General features: G+C 38.5%; 1 protein-coding gene across 1 annotated transcript in view; it reads left to right on the top strand.

Annotated features, from left to right (window-relative positions):
- BRIP1 (BRCA1 interacting DNA helicase 1) overlaps window positions 1-17,235 on the top strand; it is a 289,439-nt gene that overhangs the window by 251,270 nt on the left and 20,934 nt on the right. The window contains exon 18 of the mRNA XM_012525899.4: window positions 14,704-14,786. Within this exon, the coding sequence (XP_012381353.2) occupies window positions 14,704-14,786 (83 nt within the window). The remainder of the gene's footprint in view (window positions 1-14,703; window positions 14,787-17,235) is intronic.

The raw sequence follows: 17,235 nt of genomic DNA, 5'->3' as shown, positions 1-17,235 counted from the left end.
TTAGGAGTACTCATAGGACCCAGCATACAGTCTTACTCATAGATATGATTTATTATAGTGAAAGGGTACCAAGCACAATCAACAAAGTGAAAAATATGTATGAGACAACATCCAGGAAAATCAATGTGCAAGCTTCCAAAGGTCTTATCCCAGTAAAGTCATGTAGAAATTAATTGCTTAATTCCCCAACCATGAGTTTGACAAGACGTGTGAAATATTGCCAACCAGAGAAGCTCATTAGGAACTTGGTGCCTGGGGTTTTTATTGGGAGCTGGTCACATAGGTAGCCTCTGCCTAGCTCATACCAAATTCCAGGCTCCCAGAAGGAAAGCAACAAAAATCATACTGTTAGCACAGATATTTTAGGCCAGTGAGCCACTCTTATGAGTTAATGTTGGGGATCCCCCCGAAGTCTTTGTTCCCAGATGTCACCTAAGGTCCAGCTTGTAAGCAGGCCTTTCTATGAATAAACAGGTCTGCAGTGTTAATTCTTTTCTACAATAGGCATACAATGTATAAAAATTAAATTTACTTGACAAAAACAACAGAAAAGAGGAGGGGGGGAATGGAGCCATACAGGAGCAAAGTTTCATATACTTTTGACATTAAGTTGATATTAACCCAGACTAGATTGTTATAAATTAAGGTTTTCAGTGTAATCCGCAAAGTAATCACTAATAAAATAACTGAAAAATATATAAGTGAAATTACAAGGGGATTAAAATGGTACACTAGAAATTATTTTACCCAAAAGGCAATAATGAAGGAACAGAAGAACAGAAAACATAAGACATATAAAAAATAAATAGCAAAGTAGGAGATGTAAGTTCTACCTTATCAGAAATTACATTAAATGTAAATGGATTAAACACTCCAGTCAAAAGTCAAAGAATGGCAGAGTGGGTTAAAAAAAAAACCTTTATCCAATGATATGCTATCTACAGGAGATACACTTTAGATTAAAAAACAGATATGTTAAAAGCAAAAGAATAAAAAAATATACTTTGGTAGCAGTAACCAAAATAGAGCTGGAATGGCTATACTATAGAAATCATCTATAACAAAGACATAGAATTAGTGATTTAAAAATTCCCCACAAAGGAAAGCAGAGGACCAAATAGTTTCACTGGTGAATTCTACCAAACATTTAAAGAAGAATTAACACCAGTCTTTCACAAACTCTTTCAATAAATATAAAAGGGAAACTTTCCAACTCATTGTAAAAGGCCAGTATTACCTGATATCAAAACCAAAGATATCACAAGAAGACAAAGACCAAAATCATGTATGCATATAGGTGCAAAAATCCTCAACAAAATATTGACTAATAGAATCAAGCAATGTATCAAAATGATTATACACTATAATTAAGTGGAATTTATACCAGGAATGCAAGGTTGGTTCAACATATGAAAACCAATCAATGTAATATGCCAGACTCTTAAAATAAAAGACAAAAACCACATGGTCTTCCCCATAGGTGAAAAAAAAATCATTAGACAAAATCCAACTCAATTTCAATATAAAAACAGTAAACACACTAGGAATGGAAGGGAACTTAACCTTTTTTTTTTTTTTTTTTTATTTAATTTCCCCCCCTCCCCTGGTTGTCTGTTCTTGGTGTCTATTTGCTGCATCTTGTTTCTTTGTCCGCTTCTGCGGCTTGTTTCTTTGTCCGCTTCTGTTGTCGTCAGTGGCACTGGAAGTGTGGGCGGCGCCATTCCTGGGCAGGCTGCACTTTTCTTTTCACGCTGGGCGGCTTTCCTCACGGGCGCACTCCTTGTGCGTGGGGCTCCCCCACGCGGGGGACACCCTTGCGTGGCACGGCACTCCTTGCGCGCATCAGCGCTGCGCGTGGGCCAGCTCCACACGGGTCAAGGAGGCCCGGGGTTTGAACCGCGGACCTCCCATATGGTAGACGGACGCCCTAACCACTGGGCCAAAGTCCGTTTCCCGGAACTTAACCTTAATAAAGGCATCTATGAAAAACTTACAGCTAACATCATACTTAAATGTGAAAGGCTGAAAACTTTTCCCTAAGATCAGAAACAAGACAAGAATGTCCACTCTCTGTTTCTATTCGACATTGTCCTGGAGGTTTGTAGCAATTTGATATGGTTATGAATCCAAAAATAGATATTGGATTATGTTTGTAATCTGATCTGTACCTGAGCGTGATTGAGTTATGAATAGGGCTTTAATTGGGCCACATCATTAGGGCATTGAATTCCCACCTCTTGGTGGGTGGGAACTCACAGATAAAAGGCATGGCAAAGGACAGAGTTGGGGGCTCTTAATGTTGGAGTTTTGGTGTTCGAGTTTGATGCTTAAGTCTTAAGCTGGAGCCTGGGGAAAGAGACAGAGCAGTTTGCCTGATAGTCTACAGCTGACCTTGTGGAGAAAACAGGAGGTGAACCCAGGAAGCCTGAACCCTCACAGACATTGGCAGCCATCTTGCTCCAACACGTAAAAATAGGCTTTGTTGAGGGAAGTAACTTATGCTTTATGGCCTGGTATCTGTAAACTCCTACCTCAGATAAATACCCTTTATAAAAACCAACCAATTTCTGGTATTTTGCATCAGCACCCCTTTGGCTGACTAATACAAGTTTCTAGCCAGGGAAATTAAGCAAGAAAAAGAAATAAAAGGTACCCAAAATTGGAAAGGAAGAAATAAAACTCTACTTAAAATTGAAATTATCTTCTACACAGAAAATCTTAAGGAATCCTTAAAAAAATAACCATTAGAGATAATACATGAGTTCAGAAAGGTTGCAGGATACAAGATCAATATACAAAAATCATTTCATTGCTATATTACTAGCAAGGAACCATCCAAAAATGAAATTAAGAAAACAGTACCATATACAATAGCACTGAAAAAAAATAAAATATTTGGGAATAAATTTAACAAAAGAAATCTAAGACTTGTACACTATGAAAACTACAAAACATTGTTGAAAGGAATTTCTAAATAATTAGAATCCTCTTTTCATGGATTGGAAGACTTAAAACTGTTAAAATATTAACACTCCCCAAGTTGATCAGCACAATCCTGATCAAAACTCCAGCTGCCTTTCTTGCATAAATTGACAATCTGTTCCTAAATTTCATATGGAATGCAGAATACCCAAAACAATCTTGCAAAAGAACAAAGTTGGAAAACTTTTACTTCTCGATTTCATACTTACTGTAAAGCTATAATAATTGAGGCTGTGTTGTACCAACATAAGGATAGAAATACAGATCAATGGAACAGACTTGAGAGTCCGAAAACAAACCTATACATTTACAGTGAACTGATTTTTGACAAGAGTGCCCAGAAAATTTAGTGGGGGAAGTCTTTCAACAAATGGTCCTGAAACAACTGGATAGCTACACAGAAAAAAATGAAGTTGACCTCTCCCTTACAGCATATACAAAAATTACCCCAAAATGGGTCAAAGACCTAAATATAAGACCTCAAAGTCTGAAACTCTTAGAATAAAACAAAGGTGTAAATCTTCTTGACCTTGGATTAGGCAGTGGTTTCCTAGATCTAAAACCAAAAGCCCAAGTATCTAAACAAAAGTTAGGTAAATTGGAATTTGTCAAAATTAAAACTCTTTTGTTCTTCAGAAGACACCATCAAGAAAGAGAAAAGAGGGGAATTGGTGTAGCTCAAGCAATTGGGTGATTCCCTCCCACATGGGAAGTCCCGAGTTTGGTTCCCCATGCCTCCCCAAAGAAGGCAAACAGACACAAAGAGGACACAATGAACAGACACAGAGAGCAGACAGGGAGCACAAACAACAAGGGGAGCAAGGGGGGGAATAAATAAATAAATCTTATTTAGAAAAACAGAAAAGAATACACATGCATGGGAGAAAATACTTGAACATGACATATATGATAAGATTCTAGTATCTATTTAAGCATTCTTACAACTTAATAAAACATCAAAAATTCCATTTAAAATCGAATCTATAATTTGAATAGACATTTTCTCCAAAAAGATACATAAGTGGCCAATAACATAAGAAAAGATGTTCAGCATCATTAGTTGAGGAAATAAATATCAAATCCACAATGAGATACCTAGGACATGTACAATAAAAAATCTGGACAACAAGTAGTATTGATGAAGATGTGGAGAAACTGGAACCCTTATACATAGCTGGTGGGAATATAAAATTATGCAGCTACTATGGAAAACATTTTGTCAGTTCTTCAAATACTTCAACATAGAGTTATCATTTGACCCAGCATTTCATTCCTAGGGTTGAAAACATGTGTTCACACCAAACCTTATCCATGAATATTCATAGTAGCATTAGTCATAATAGTCAAAAGTGAAAACGGCCCAAATGTCCATTAGTTTATGAGTGGATAAACAGAATGTGTATCCATATTCATACAATGGAATATTATTTGGCAATGAAAAGGAATGAAGCACTGATAGATGATAGAATATTGATGAACCCTGGAAACAGGGTTCTAAGTGAAAGAAAGTGGATACAAAATGCCATATACTATGTGATTCCAGCTATATGAAATGCCCAGGATAGTCAAATCTATAGAGACAGAAGGTAGATTAGTGGTTGTTAAGGAATGTGGGGAGGGGAAATGGAAAGTGACTGCTAATGGGTAAAGGGTACTTCTTTGAGGTGATGGTAGTGTTCTGGAATTAGAGAGTGGTTTAGGTTGCACAACCTTGTAAATATGTAAATATATTTAAAAACATTGTATTATACCCTTTGTCTTGTTTAAATAATAGTAATAGTTTTTAAAAATATATTTTATTGAAGTATTCATTCATGAACATACATAAACAATAAGTGTATCGTAAAGATTGTGAATTTACAAAATAAACATACATAACATCATACAGGGGTCTCATACATCACTCCTCCACCAACACTTTGCATTGTAGTGAAACATTTGTTACAAACTATGCAAGATCATCATCAAAATATTACGTACTACAGTCCCTATCTTATATTTGGTATATTTTTCTCCCAACCTACCCTGTTTTTTAAAGATATATATTTTTATTACAGAGGTTGTGAACTTGCAAAACAATCATATACATGTATATAATTCCCATACAACACCCCTTCACCAACACACTACACCATGGTGCAACATTTGTTGCAGATTATGAGATAATATCATCAGACTGTTACCACCAACCATGGTACATAGCGAACATTTGGCACGTGTTTTCCATACACCTGCATTATCAACACAGTACATCTTTGGCATTGATGCAAGAATGTTATAATATGGCTGTTAACCACATTCTTTTTTTTTTTAAGATTTATTTTTTATTTATTTCTGTCCTTCCCCCACGTTGTCTGCTCTCTGTGTCCATTCACTGTGTGTTCTTCTGTGTCTGCTTGCATTATCCAGTGGCACTGGGAAACTGCATCTCTTTTTTGTTGCGTCATCTTGCCGTGTCAGCTCTCCATGTGTGCGGCGCCGCTCCTGGGTGGACTGTGCTTTTTTCATGCGAGGCAGCTCTCCTTGCAGGGCACACTCCTTGCATGTGGGGCACCCCTATGCGGGGACACCCCTGCGTGGCACAGCACTCCTTGCGTGTGGCAGCACTGCACATGGGCCAGCTTACCACACGGGTCACCCTCTGATCAAACCCTGGTGACCACCCTGGTGATCAAACCCTGAACCCTCCGTATGATAGCCACATCCACTTCCCAACCACTATAGGTCACACAAATTGTAGTTTTCCAGTGCTTCCCCACATTCCCACCGCCCTGCAATAGTACATACATCTGTCCTAGTTCAGAGGACATTCTTGCACTTGTACTATTTATTTTTTTAAGATTTTTAAAAAATTTATTTCTCTCCCCTTCCCCCCGCCCCCACCAGTTGTCTGCTTTCTGTGTCCACTTGTATTCTTGCCAGTAGCACCAGGAATCTGTGTCTCTTTTTGTTGCATCATCTTGCTGCATCAGCTCTCCATGTGTGCGGTAGCACTCCTGGGCGGGCTGCACCTTTTTTGCACAGGGCGGCTCTCCTTATGGAGTGCACTCCTTGCATGTGGGGCTCCCCTATGTGGGGGTCACCCCTGTGTGGCATGGCACTCCTTACTTATGCACATCAGCACTGCATATGGGCCAGCTCACCACACGGGTCAGGAGGCCCTGGGTTTGAACCCTGGCCTTCCCTTGTGGTAGGCAGATGCTCTATCAGTTGAGCCAAATCTGCTTCCCCACCTGTACTATTTCCAATTCTCTTCCACCTCTGGGTTCACTGTGCTATTCAGTCCCTAGATTATTCTCTAGCTTTCTTTCAGTTGACATTTACTTCCCCTGACTACCCTTTTCAGCCACAATCCCATTTATAAACCAGTTTCTACTCAATATAATGTGTTACCATCAACTCTATCCATTTCCACACTTTTCAAGTTAATTAAAAATTCTACATACATTAAGCATCAGTAGTTCTTCTCAACCCTCCTATTATCTCCTAACAACCTATACCCTAGATTTTAACTTCATGTGTTTATTCTTCATATTTAGTTTATATTAATGAGACCATGCAATATTTGTCCTTTTGTGTCTGGCTTAATTCACTTAGTATAATGTCTTCAAGATTCATCCATGTTATCATATGTGTCCCAATTTCATTCCTTCTTATTGTAGCATAGTATTCCATCATATGTATATACCACATTTTGTTTATTCCTTCCTTGGTTGATGGACACTTGGGTTGTTTCCATCTTTTGGCAATTGTGAATAATACCACTATGAATATTGGTGGGAAGATGTCTGTTCATGTCATAGTTTTTAGTTCTTCTGGATATATTCCTAGTAGAGGAATTGCAGGATCATATGGCAGTTTTATATTTAGCATCTTGAGGAACCCCAAACTGTCTTCCGCAGAACTGCACCATTTTACAGTCCCACCAACAGTGAAAGACTGTTCCTATTTCTCCACATCCTCTCCAGCACTTTATTGTTGTCTGTTTTTTTTAATAATGGCCATACTGTGCAGTGTTAGATGATAGCTCATTGTTGTTTTGATTTGCATTTCCCTAATAGCTACTGATATGGAGCATTTTTTCATGTGCTTTTGGCCATTTGTATTTCCTTTTTGGAGAAATGTCTATTTAAATCTTTTGCCCAATTTTTAATTGGATTGCTTGCTCTTTTATTGTTGAATTGTATGATCTCTTCATATAGAACAAATATCAAACCCTTATTGGATATGTGGTTTCCAAATATTTTCTCCCTTTGAGTGGGCTGCCTTTTCACCTTCTTGAAGAAGTCCCATTTATCCATGTTTTCTTTCATTGCTCTTGCTTTTAGTGTAATGTTTAAGAACCCACCACCTACCACCAGGTCCTGAAGATGTTTCCCTACATTTTCTTCTAGGAGCTTTATGGTACTTGCTTTTATATTTAGGTCTTTGATCCATTTTGAGTTAGTTTTTGTATAAGGTATGAGATAGGGGTTGTAGCAGTTTGATAAGGTTATGAATTCCAAAAATAGATATTGGATTATGTTTGTAATCTGATCCATACCTGGGCATGACTGAGTTATAATAAGGGCATTGAGTCCCCACCCCTTGGTGGGTAGGGACACACAGATAAAAGGCATCGCAAAGAACAGAGTTGAGTGTTTTTAATGTTGAAGTTTTGATGTTGGAATTTTATGCTGAAGCCTTAACCTGGAGCCCCAGGAATTAAGCTCACAGATGAAAGAGAAGCCAGCCCCAGGAAGAGAGGACCTGAGCCCAGGAAGAAGCAAGACCTAGGAAGAAAGGAACCTTGGACCCAGAGAGAAGCAAGACCCTGGAAGGGAGGAACCCAGGAAGCCTGAACCCTTGCAGCCATCAGCAGCCATCTTGCTCCAACACATGAAAATAGACTTTGATGAGGGAAGTAACTTATGCTTTATGGCCTGGTATCTGTAAGCTCCTACCCTAAATACTCTTTTAAAAAATCAACCAATTGCTGGTATTTTGCATCAGCACTCCTTTGGCTGACTAATACAGGGGTCTTCTTTCTTTCTTTTGGCTATAGATATCCAGTTCTCCCAGCACCATTTGTTGAATAGACTGTTCTGTCCCAGCTGGGTGGGTTTGGCAGGCTTGTCAAAAATCACTTGGCCATAGATTGAGCATCTGTTTCTGAACCATCAATTGGTTCCATTGTCTATGCACCTATCTTTATGCCAATACCATGCTGGTTTTAACCACTGTAGCTAGGTAATATGATTTAAAGACTGGAAGTAAGAATCCTCCAACTTCACTTTTCCTTAGATGTTTCTGGTTATTTGTGGCCTCTTTCCCTTCCAGATAAATTTGATAACTGTGTTTTCCATTTGTTTAAAAAATGCTGGTGGAATTTTTATCAGGATTGCATTGAATCTGTATATCAGTTTGGGTAGAATTGACATCTTAATGATATTTAGTCTTCCAATCTGTGAGCAAGGAGCGTTCTTCCAGTTATTTAGGTTTTTTTTTATTTCTTTAACAATGCATTCTAGTTTTCTGAATACAAGTGCTTACATCCTTGGTTGTTTATTCCTAAGTATTTGAGTCTTTTAGTTGCTATTGTAAATGAAATTTTTTCCCTGACTTCCTCCTCAGATTGCGCATTACTAGTGTATAAAAATGCCACTGATTTTTGAGTATTGATCTTGTATTCTGACACTCTACTGAAATCATTAGAAATCATTAGCAGCTTTGTTGTCATTTTTCAGGACATTCTAGATATATATCATATCATCTGTGAATAGTGAAAGTTCTACTTCTTCCTCTCAAATTTGGATTCCTTTTATTTCTTTTTCTTGCCTGATTGCTCTAGCCTGAACCTCTAGCTCTATATTGAACAACAGTGGTGATAAGGGCATCCTTGTCTTGTCCCTGGTCCCAGCGGGGAAGCTTTCCGTCTTTCATCATTGAGTACATTGTTAGCTGTGGATTTTTCATATGTGGCCTTTATCATGTTGAGAAAGTTTCCTTCAATTCCTATTTTTGTAGTATTTTTTATCAAGAAAGGATGCTGTATTTTCTCAAATGCCTTTTCTGCGTCAATCAAAAAAATCATGTGATTTTTCTCCTTTGATTTATTCAGGGGGTATATTATGTTGATTGATTTTCTTGTTGAACCACCCTTGCATACCTGGTATAAAACCCACTTGATCATGATAAATTCTTTTAATATGTTGTTGTATTTGTTTAGCAAGTATTTTATTGAGTGTTTTTTCATCTGTTTTTATTAGAGAAATGGGTCATAATATCTTTATCTGGCTTTGGTATTAGGGTGATATTGGCTTCATAGAATGAGTTTGGGAACGTTCCTTCTTGTTCAGTTTTTTGGAAGAGCATGAGTAAGATTGATATTAAATCTTCTTTAAATGCTTGGTTGAACTTAACTGTGAAACCATCTGGTCCTGGGCTTTTCATTTGGGGAGCTGTTTTAATGACTGTTTCTATCTCTTTACTTGTGATTGGTTTGTTGAGGTCTTCTTCTTCTTCTAGGGTCAGTGTAGTTGTTTGTATATTCCTAGGAATTTTTCCATTTCATCTGCATTGTCTTTTTTGGCATAAAGTTGTTCATAGTATCCTCTTATGATCTCTCTTATTTCTGTGGGGTCAGTAGTAATGTTCCCATTTTCATTTTTTATTTCATTTAATCACATATTCTCTCTTTTTTTTTTTTCCTTAGTCTATGTAAAAATTTGTCGATTTTGTTAATCTTCTTGAAGAGCCAACTTTTGGTTTTGTTAATTCTCTGTTGTTTTTTTGTTCTCAATTTCATTTATTTCTGCTCTGATCTTTGTTATTTCATTCCTTCTACTTCCTTTGAGATTAATTTGCTGTGTGGTTAGGTCACTGATTTTAGCTCTTCTTTTTTAATGTAACCATTGAGGGCTATAAATTTTCCTCTCAACAGTGCCTTCACTGCATCCCATAGGCTCTGATATGTTATATTCTTATTGTCATTCATCTCACGATATTTAATGATTTCTCTTGAAATTTCTTCTTTGACCCACTGATTATTTAAGACTGTGCTGTTTAATCTCCATATACATGTGAATTTTCCCTTTTTCTGCCACTTGTTGATTTCCAACTTTATTCTATTATGATCTGAGAGAATGCTTTGTATAGTTTCGATTTTGTTGAATTTATTGAGATCTGCTTTGTGACTCAGCATATGGTTTATACTGGAGAAAAATCTATGAGCATTTGAAAAGAATGTGTATCCTGCTGTTTTGGGGTGCAGTGTTCTGCATATGTCTATTAGATTTAGTCCATTTATCATATTATTCAAGCACTCTGTTTCTTTATTTATCCTCTGCCCAGATTGCTGTCCAGTGCTGAGAGTGGTATATTGAAGTCTCCAACTATTATTGTAGAGATGTCTATTTCTCCCTTCAGTTTCACCAGTATTTGCCTCATGTATCTTGGCACATCCTGGTAGGGTGCATATACATTTATAATTGCTATTTCTTCCTGGTGCCTCATCCCTTTCATTAATATGTAATGTCCTTCCTTGTCTCTAATAACAGTTTTACTTTTAAAGTCTATATCATCTGATATAGGTATAGCTACCTCAGCTTTTTTTTGGGGTGGGGGGGCGGTTACTGCATGCGTGGAATATCTTTTCCAACTTTTCACTTTCACTCTATTGGTATCCTTGGGTCTAAGGTGAGTCTCTTGCAGACAGCATATAGATGGCTCGTATTTTCTTATCCATCTCACCAGTCTGTGTCTTTTAATTGGGGAGTTTAATCCATTAACATAAAGGCAGTTCTTCTTTCATTCATTTTGATATTTGCATTTTATCTGTCATTTTATTTTTGACATTTTTAGTTACTGTTACTGATACACTCATCATTTCTAGACTCTCTTCCAAACCTCTCTCTCCTGTCTTTTCTCTTTCAGGCTGTAACACTCCCTTTAGTATTTCCTGCAAAGCTGTTCTTTTTGTTATAAACTCTCTAAGTTTTTGTTTATCTGTGAATATTCTAATCTTACCCTCATTTTTTAAAAATAATCTTGTTGGATATAAAATGCTTGGCTGGCAGTTAATCTCTTACAGTATCATACCACTGCCTTCTTGCCTCCATGGTTTCTGATGAGAAATTGACATTTAATCTTATTGGGTATTCCTTATATGTTATGCGTTGTTTTTTTCTTGCTGCTCTCAGAATTCTCTGTCTTTGGCATTTGACATTCTGATGAGTATGTGTCTTGGAGTTGGTCTATTTGGATTTATTTGGTTGGGAATATGTTGTGCTTCTTCAACACAGATATCTATGTCCTTCAATAGGGTTGGGAAATATTCCACCAATATTTCTTCAGATATTCCTTCTACCCTTTTTCCCTTCTCTTCTCCTTCTGGGACACCCATAACATGTAAATTTGCATGTCTCTTGCTGTCATTTAGTTCCCCGAGACCCTGCTCAATTTTTTCCATTCTTCATCTTTTCTTTTGTATGTTCCCTTTTGGAGGCTATGTCTTCAAGCTTACCAATCCTTTCTTCTGCTTCCTCACATCTGCTGTTATATGCCTCCAGTGAATTTTTTATTTCATTTATTGCACCTTTCATTCCCATAAGGTCTGCTATTTTTTTAATGTATGCTTTCAAATTCTTTGTGCTCCCCCAGTGTCTTCTTAATATCCTTAATCTCTCTAACCATCTCATATTAAGGATATTTGTTTAAATATCTATGATTAGTTGTCCCAATTCCTTTATGTTATCTGTAGGCTTATCTTGTTCCTTTAATTGGGCCATATCTTCCTGTTACTTGGTATGGATTGTAATTTTTGGTTGGTGTTTTTTTAATCTGACTTGCTAGATATATTTATTCTGGGTACAGTTTCTCCCTTTATTTTAGGTCTTCCTTGTCTTTTCTCCCTTGCTGGTTATGTAGTAGGAGCCAAGGATGTAGTTGGTGCTGCAAGCTGTGGAGGCTGTAGCTGCCTGTGTTGCCCCAGGAATTGATGAAACTTCTCCCACCTTTCTCCTGTTGGATAGGGACAGAGCTGCAGCTGTGTATAGTAATCCAGGTTGGACAGGACAAGATTGTCTGTAGTTGCCCAGAGAGACTGAAACGTTATACCCCTTCCTCCCCTACCTGGCGTGGGGATGGAACTATAGTTGTGGGCGGTGATTTGTGCTGTGTGGGTCCAAAATGACCACAGTTGCCCAGGTAAACTGATATAGTAGCAGAACCTCTCCCTGCCAGGGTAGGAATGAACCCTTCAGAGTACCCAATAATCTAATCTCTGTGGGCCAAGGGTATATTGTCCCTTCTGCCCTTAAGGGGTGGGAACAGAACCACAAACACACAAAAGTTCAGTCCCTGTAGGCCGAAAGTACCCACTGTTGCCCAGAGTGGCTGAGGAAGCACCAACCCCCTCCTCTCCTGTTAGGTGGTGGGGGTAGTTCTAAGGGTACCCAACAGTTCTGGTCCCTTTAGGCTGAGAATACCTGCTATTGCCCGGAAAGGCTGAGAAAACACCAGCCCCCTCCTATCCTATTAGGTAATGGGGTTGGATCCACAGGCACCCAACAGTTCAGTCCCTGTAGGCTGAAAATACCTGCCGTTGTCCCGGGAGGCTATGGAGACACCAGACCCCTCCTATTCCACTGGGGGTGAGAGTGGATCCATAGGCATCCAGCAGTTCAGTCAATGCAGGCCAAAAGTGTCTGCTGTTGCCCAGAAAGGCTGTGGAAAACACCAGCCCCCTCCTTTCCTACTGGGGGGGAAGGGGGGACCCACAAGTACCCACCAGTCCAGGCTGTGTGGGCCAAAAACACGTGCAGTTACCCAGAGAGGCTGAGCAAACAGTCTGTCTCTTGTCCTGTTGGAGATGGGGGTGGAGCCACAGGTGCTCAACAGTCGGGTTTGTGCAGGCCAAAAGCACCTGAAGTTGCCCTGAGAGGCTGAGGGAACACCAGCCCCCTCCTATCCTATGGTGAGACAGGTGGAAATGGACTTGAAGCCACTAAACAAACCAGTTTGCATGGGCTGAAAACTCCTGCCATTGCCCAGAGAGGCAGAGGATACCCAGCACCTCTCCTATCCTATTGGGGTGCGGGAATACAGCCCCAGGTCACTGACTATTCAGTCTGTGCCAGCAGAGAGCACTTGGAGTTGCCTGGAGAGCCTGGTGCAGGTCCCACCAGCTTCCTCTCTGCTGGAGGTGGGGCTGGAGCCTATGCTAGAGCTGTAGTCTGATCTTGGTGGAAAGAAGCTAGTCCCTTACTTCACTGTGATTTTCAGTCAGCCTGGATTCCCCTCATGCCAGGGTCAGAGTCAAAATGACAGCTATTAGACTCTTTCTAACTTGGACAGGCTAAAGACCTGGCTGTTTCTAGGATTATACTTTAGCCAGCTAAGCTCACTAATCAGTAACTGAGGTCGGTGGACAACTGTTCTCTGCTTCCACTGTTTAAAGGAAATGGAGCTTCTAACTCCAGCCACAGAACAGCTCCAGAGGCAGCTTGTGCCACTGGAGTAGGCTAGACATTGGGCCTCTGCAGCATGGCTTGCAGTTTCCCAGAGAGGCTGGCGCAGGTCTCCTCACTTTCCTCCCTGCTGGAGGTGGGCCTGGGGTTTAGGCTAGACCCACAGTCTGACCTGGGTGGAAAGAAGCTGGTCCTTACGTGCACTGTGGTTTTCAATCAGCCCCACTTTCCCTCATGCCGGGGGCAGAGTTACTGTGGCAGCTACCGGCCTCCTTCTGACCTGGATAGGCTCAAAGTTTAGTTTTTCCTATGATTGTACTTTAGCCAACTGAATTTACTAATCAGTTGCTGAAGTCGGTGCCACACTGTGTCTTCCACCTCTGATTTTTGGAAAATGTAGCTTCCAAGTCCAGCTACAGAATAGCTCCCAAGGTAGCTTATGCCACAGACACCAACCTACTCAGTGTGGAGAGCTCTACCCATGAATCCTCTCTGCAGATGGGCAGTCTCCTTCTTCCGTACTTTCAAGGATGTTACAGGATACTCTTCTGGTCTCCTGGGGCCCCCAAATAGGTACTTTGGTTAGCTCTGGGTGATTACTAACTGCCCTGTAGCACAAGCTGACCCCAGGAGCTCCTTACTCTGCTGCCATCTTGGCTTCCCCCAAGAGTAATAATTTTAAAATAAAATATTTTTAAAATATTAGCAAATTGATTCCTGCAATCAATAAGAAGAATAATGCACCACAACATGTGGCTCATCCTAGGAATGCAAGGCTCATTCAATATTTGAAAATTACCCCATGTAATCTACCATATTAGTCTGAAGAAGGAAATCACGTGACTATATCCATTATGCAAAAAACACTTTTGACCAAATTCAACATCCATTCACAATTTTAAAAATACTCATCCTCTAGGAGTAGAGGGAATCTACGTTACACCTACAGCTAATGTAATATTTAAGGTAAAACATAGACTGTGTGTTGAAGGAAGAATATTTTGGAAAATATTTTCCATAATTATCTGATTTTTGAAAATGGTATGCATATAACATTCTTGGATATATGTTAATAATAGTTGGCAGAACTGGGGGATTTTTTGCTATTCCTACTTTAATACATTGTATTGAGTAGCTTCTTTAACCGTCTTGTAAATAATGGCCTTGATTAAAGGAATGTATAACTGACACATCATTGACTCTCTCAATCTTCTATCTAGCTTTTTTCCCCCCAGTGTTACTTTTAATTGATTTTCCTTCTATTTTCTTGTAGGTGTATTCGACACAAAAATGATTGGGGAGCTCTTATTCTAGTGGATGATCGTTTCAGAAGTAACCCAAACCGCTATATATCTGGTAAGATTCTCACCTGGGCTTATAGTAAGAAGTAGTAACAATCTTTGGTATTTATTAGCTGAAAAGATTAAGGATATGGAGAGAGAAATTAGAATTACTAGATCAAAAATGAAAAATTTGCGCTGTAGAAATCTAATGTTCATGTGTTTACATAAAAAATCTTTAAGGGGAGAATCTGGTTAGATGTCAACTTAATACCAAATTAAGATCCTTTATTTCATAGAATGTAGGATGACGATACAGTACTAACATAGTAACACCTATTTAGATTGCCAGGGATAAAGCTTTTGTTTTATTTATTTTTTTGGACTTTTTTTCCCCAAAGAAATTCTTTATTGACAAATTATCCATTATTCACTTTAAGGGGGGAAAAGTGCACTACCATCCCTGCAAACAAATTTTCCAAGGAATTTTAAGGCTTTACACTTAAGCACACAAGCACATCTCTTTTGGCTGCTTAGGATTCATTATTCTTTTGTTTTGGATTATGTTTAAGGTTGTTATTGTGCTTATTTAGAAATGCGACAGTTGTTTTAGAAGTTATGTTAGTTGATGGTAGTGTTTTCTGAAAGGAAAGAAAGTGCCACTGCATGTAGCAAGATCAAGTAGACTGTTTTTCCCCCACTCAAATCAACAAATGTTATGTGCCTGTGGCTTTTAATCAACAGTGACACAGTCCCTTCAGAATCAATACCAGGAATCCATATGTTACCAAAGAGCTGAGGAATATACTTGTGTCTTTACTATTACCTTTACAATTAATATGTTCATACCATATTACAGTGAAGAACTGCTCATTTTAACTTTATTTCAGATTAGCCGTTTATGGGTATGGACTCCCCCTTTTCCATTTCAAAGTCTAATTACTATATATAGTTTGATATTCAAAGGTATGCAAATAGGTTAAAGCCAAACATATTGCTTATTAGTTTTGTTTTGTTTTTTTCCTTTCCATGTAAAGCAAGCAATTGGTTATTTCAAGGCATAACTAAAGGCAAATATGTTAAGTACTAATGTTTAGTCAGCAGATGGAGCTCAGATTCTTTCAAGTTTTCAAAAGCAGATAATGACGTTTTACACTGGAAAGGTTTTTTCTTTGATTAAAAAAAGGTAGAAATTTAAAGGTAACTATAATACTCAAATTTGTCAGTTTTAGGGATTTTATGTTTTTATTTGGTGTAATTATTTCCCTCAAAAAATAAAAATAAAGAATTTTAAAGGAAATGCTTACTTTATATTATTTTTCTTTTTTCAAAATCTAGAACTTAAATTTTAACCCCATGTTGAGATTTGTTAAGATTTATTGAATTAAATATTTTACATTATTTCTATAAGCTTTTCATTTTCATTTTCAGAGAGTCATAAAGTGTGTGGTCTTTTCTTACCTTTATAATACTAGCACATCAGTACACAACTACTTTTTGGGTTTTGTTTTGTTTTGTTTTTATTTTTTATTTTTAAGTAATTTCAAACTCACAGGGCAGTTGCAAAAATAATACAAAAACCACACTGAAAATTCCAACAAATGTCTGCTTTCCCCCAGGTACCCAGATCCACCATTTTAACATTTTTCCCTATTTGCATATCATTCTCTCTATCCATTCATCTGTGTATCTATTTTTTGAGTATTTGAGAATACGTAATTTCATGTACCATTCCTAATAACAAGATAGCTACCTTAAGTGCAAAAATGGGATTTCTGAATTGGTTTGGGGATTTTTGCAATTGACTTTCTACTCTGATTAGATTCAAGGGCACGAATGACCCTGTTTCCAATAATCAAGAGGCCACTGACAGTCCATGGCATGAGTTGGCAATAGAGATACACAAAATATCACCACTGGATATGACTACTTCCATGCTTATAAGAGGCAAGGATCTAGGTGAAAGTGTTTTTAACACCTTAACAGAGTTTTGTGGAGTTAAAAGGTACAGTGATATTGGCTGGCTGTTCCTAAATATGCTGGATACAGTTACAAAGGAAAAGGATGAACTTAAGTATTCAAATTTGCAACTTAAGTGCTGCATGAATGATGTGGAAGTTTTATGTGTGTTCTAAAAGAAAATCTTGTTTCATGCAACCACAGACTTCAGATTTCTGAAAACTAGACTCAGAGTCTCATTGTGCAAGTAGCAGAGTAACAACAGAAACTAAAATCTCAACCTTGCAGGGTGTCTGCTGTTAAAGTGAGGGCACTGATTGGAAAGGAGTAGGATTTTAAGGACTGGAATGGAGACATGTGGGTTGATGATATAGTAGTGGGGCTTGTAGCTTGAGGGGTTAGAAAGGACTAATAGTTTGTTCTGTGGCTGGCTGAAATATGGACCAAAAGTTGGCCTACAGTGCCTGAGGTTGAGATGCCAGATTTACCCTGGTATACTGTAGATGAGGGTATCCAAAGGCTTAGAGAGACTGGAATACAAGGATGGATTTACCATCTAAGACCTG

Source organism: Dasypus novemcinctus, chromosome 21 (assembly GCF_030445035.2).
Source record: "Dasypus novemcinctus isolate mDasNov1 chromosome 21, mDasNov1.1.hap2, whole genome shotgun sequence".
In the NCBI taxonomy this organism is placed as follows: Eukaryota; Metazoa; Chordata; class Mammalia; order Cingulata; family Dasypodidae; genus Dasypus; species Dasypus novemcinctus.
This window is presented reverse-complemented; position numbering and strand designations above follow the sequence as displayed.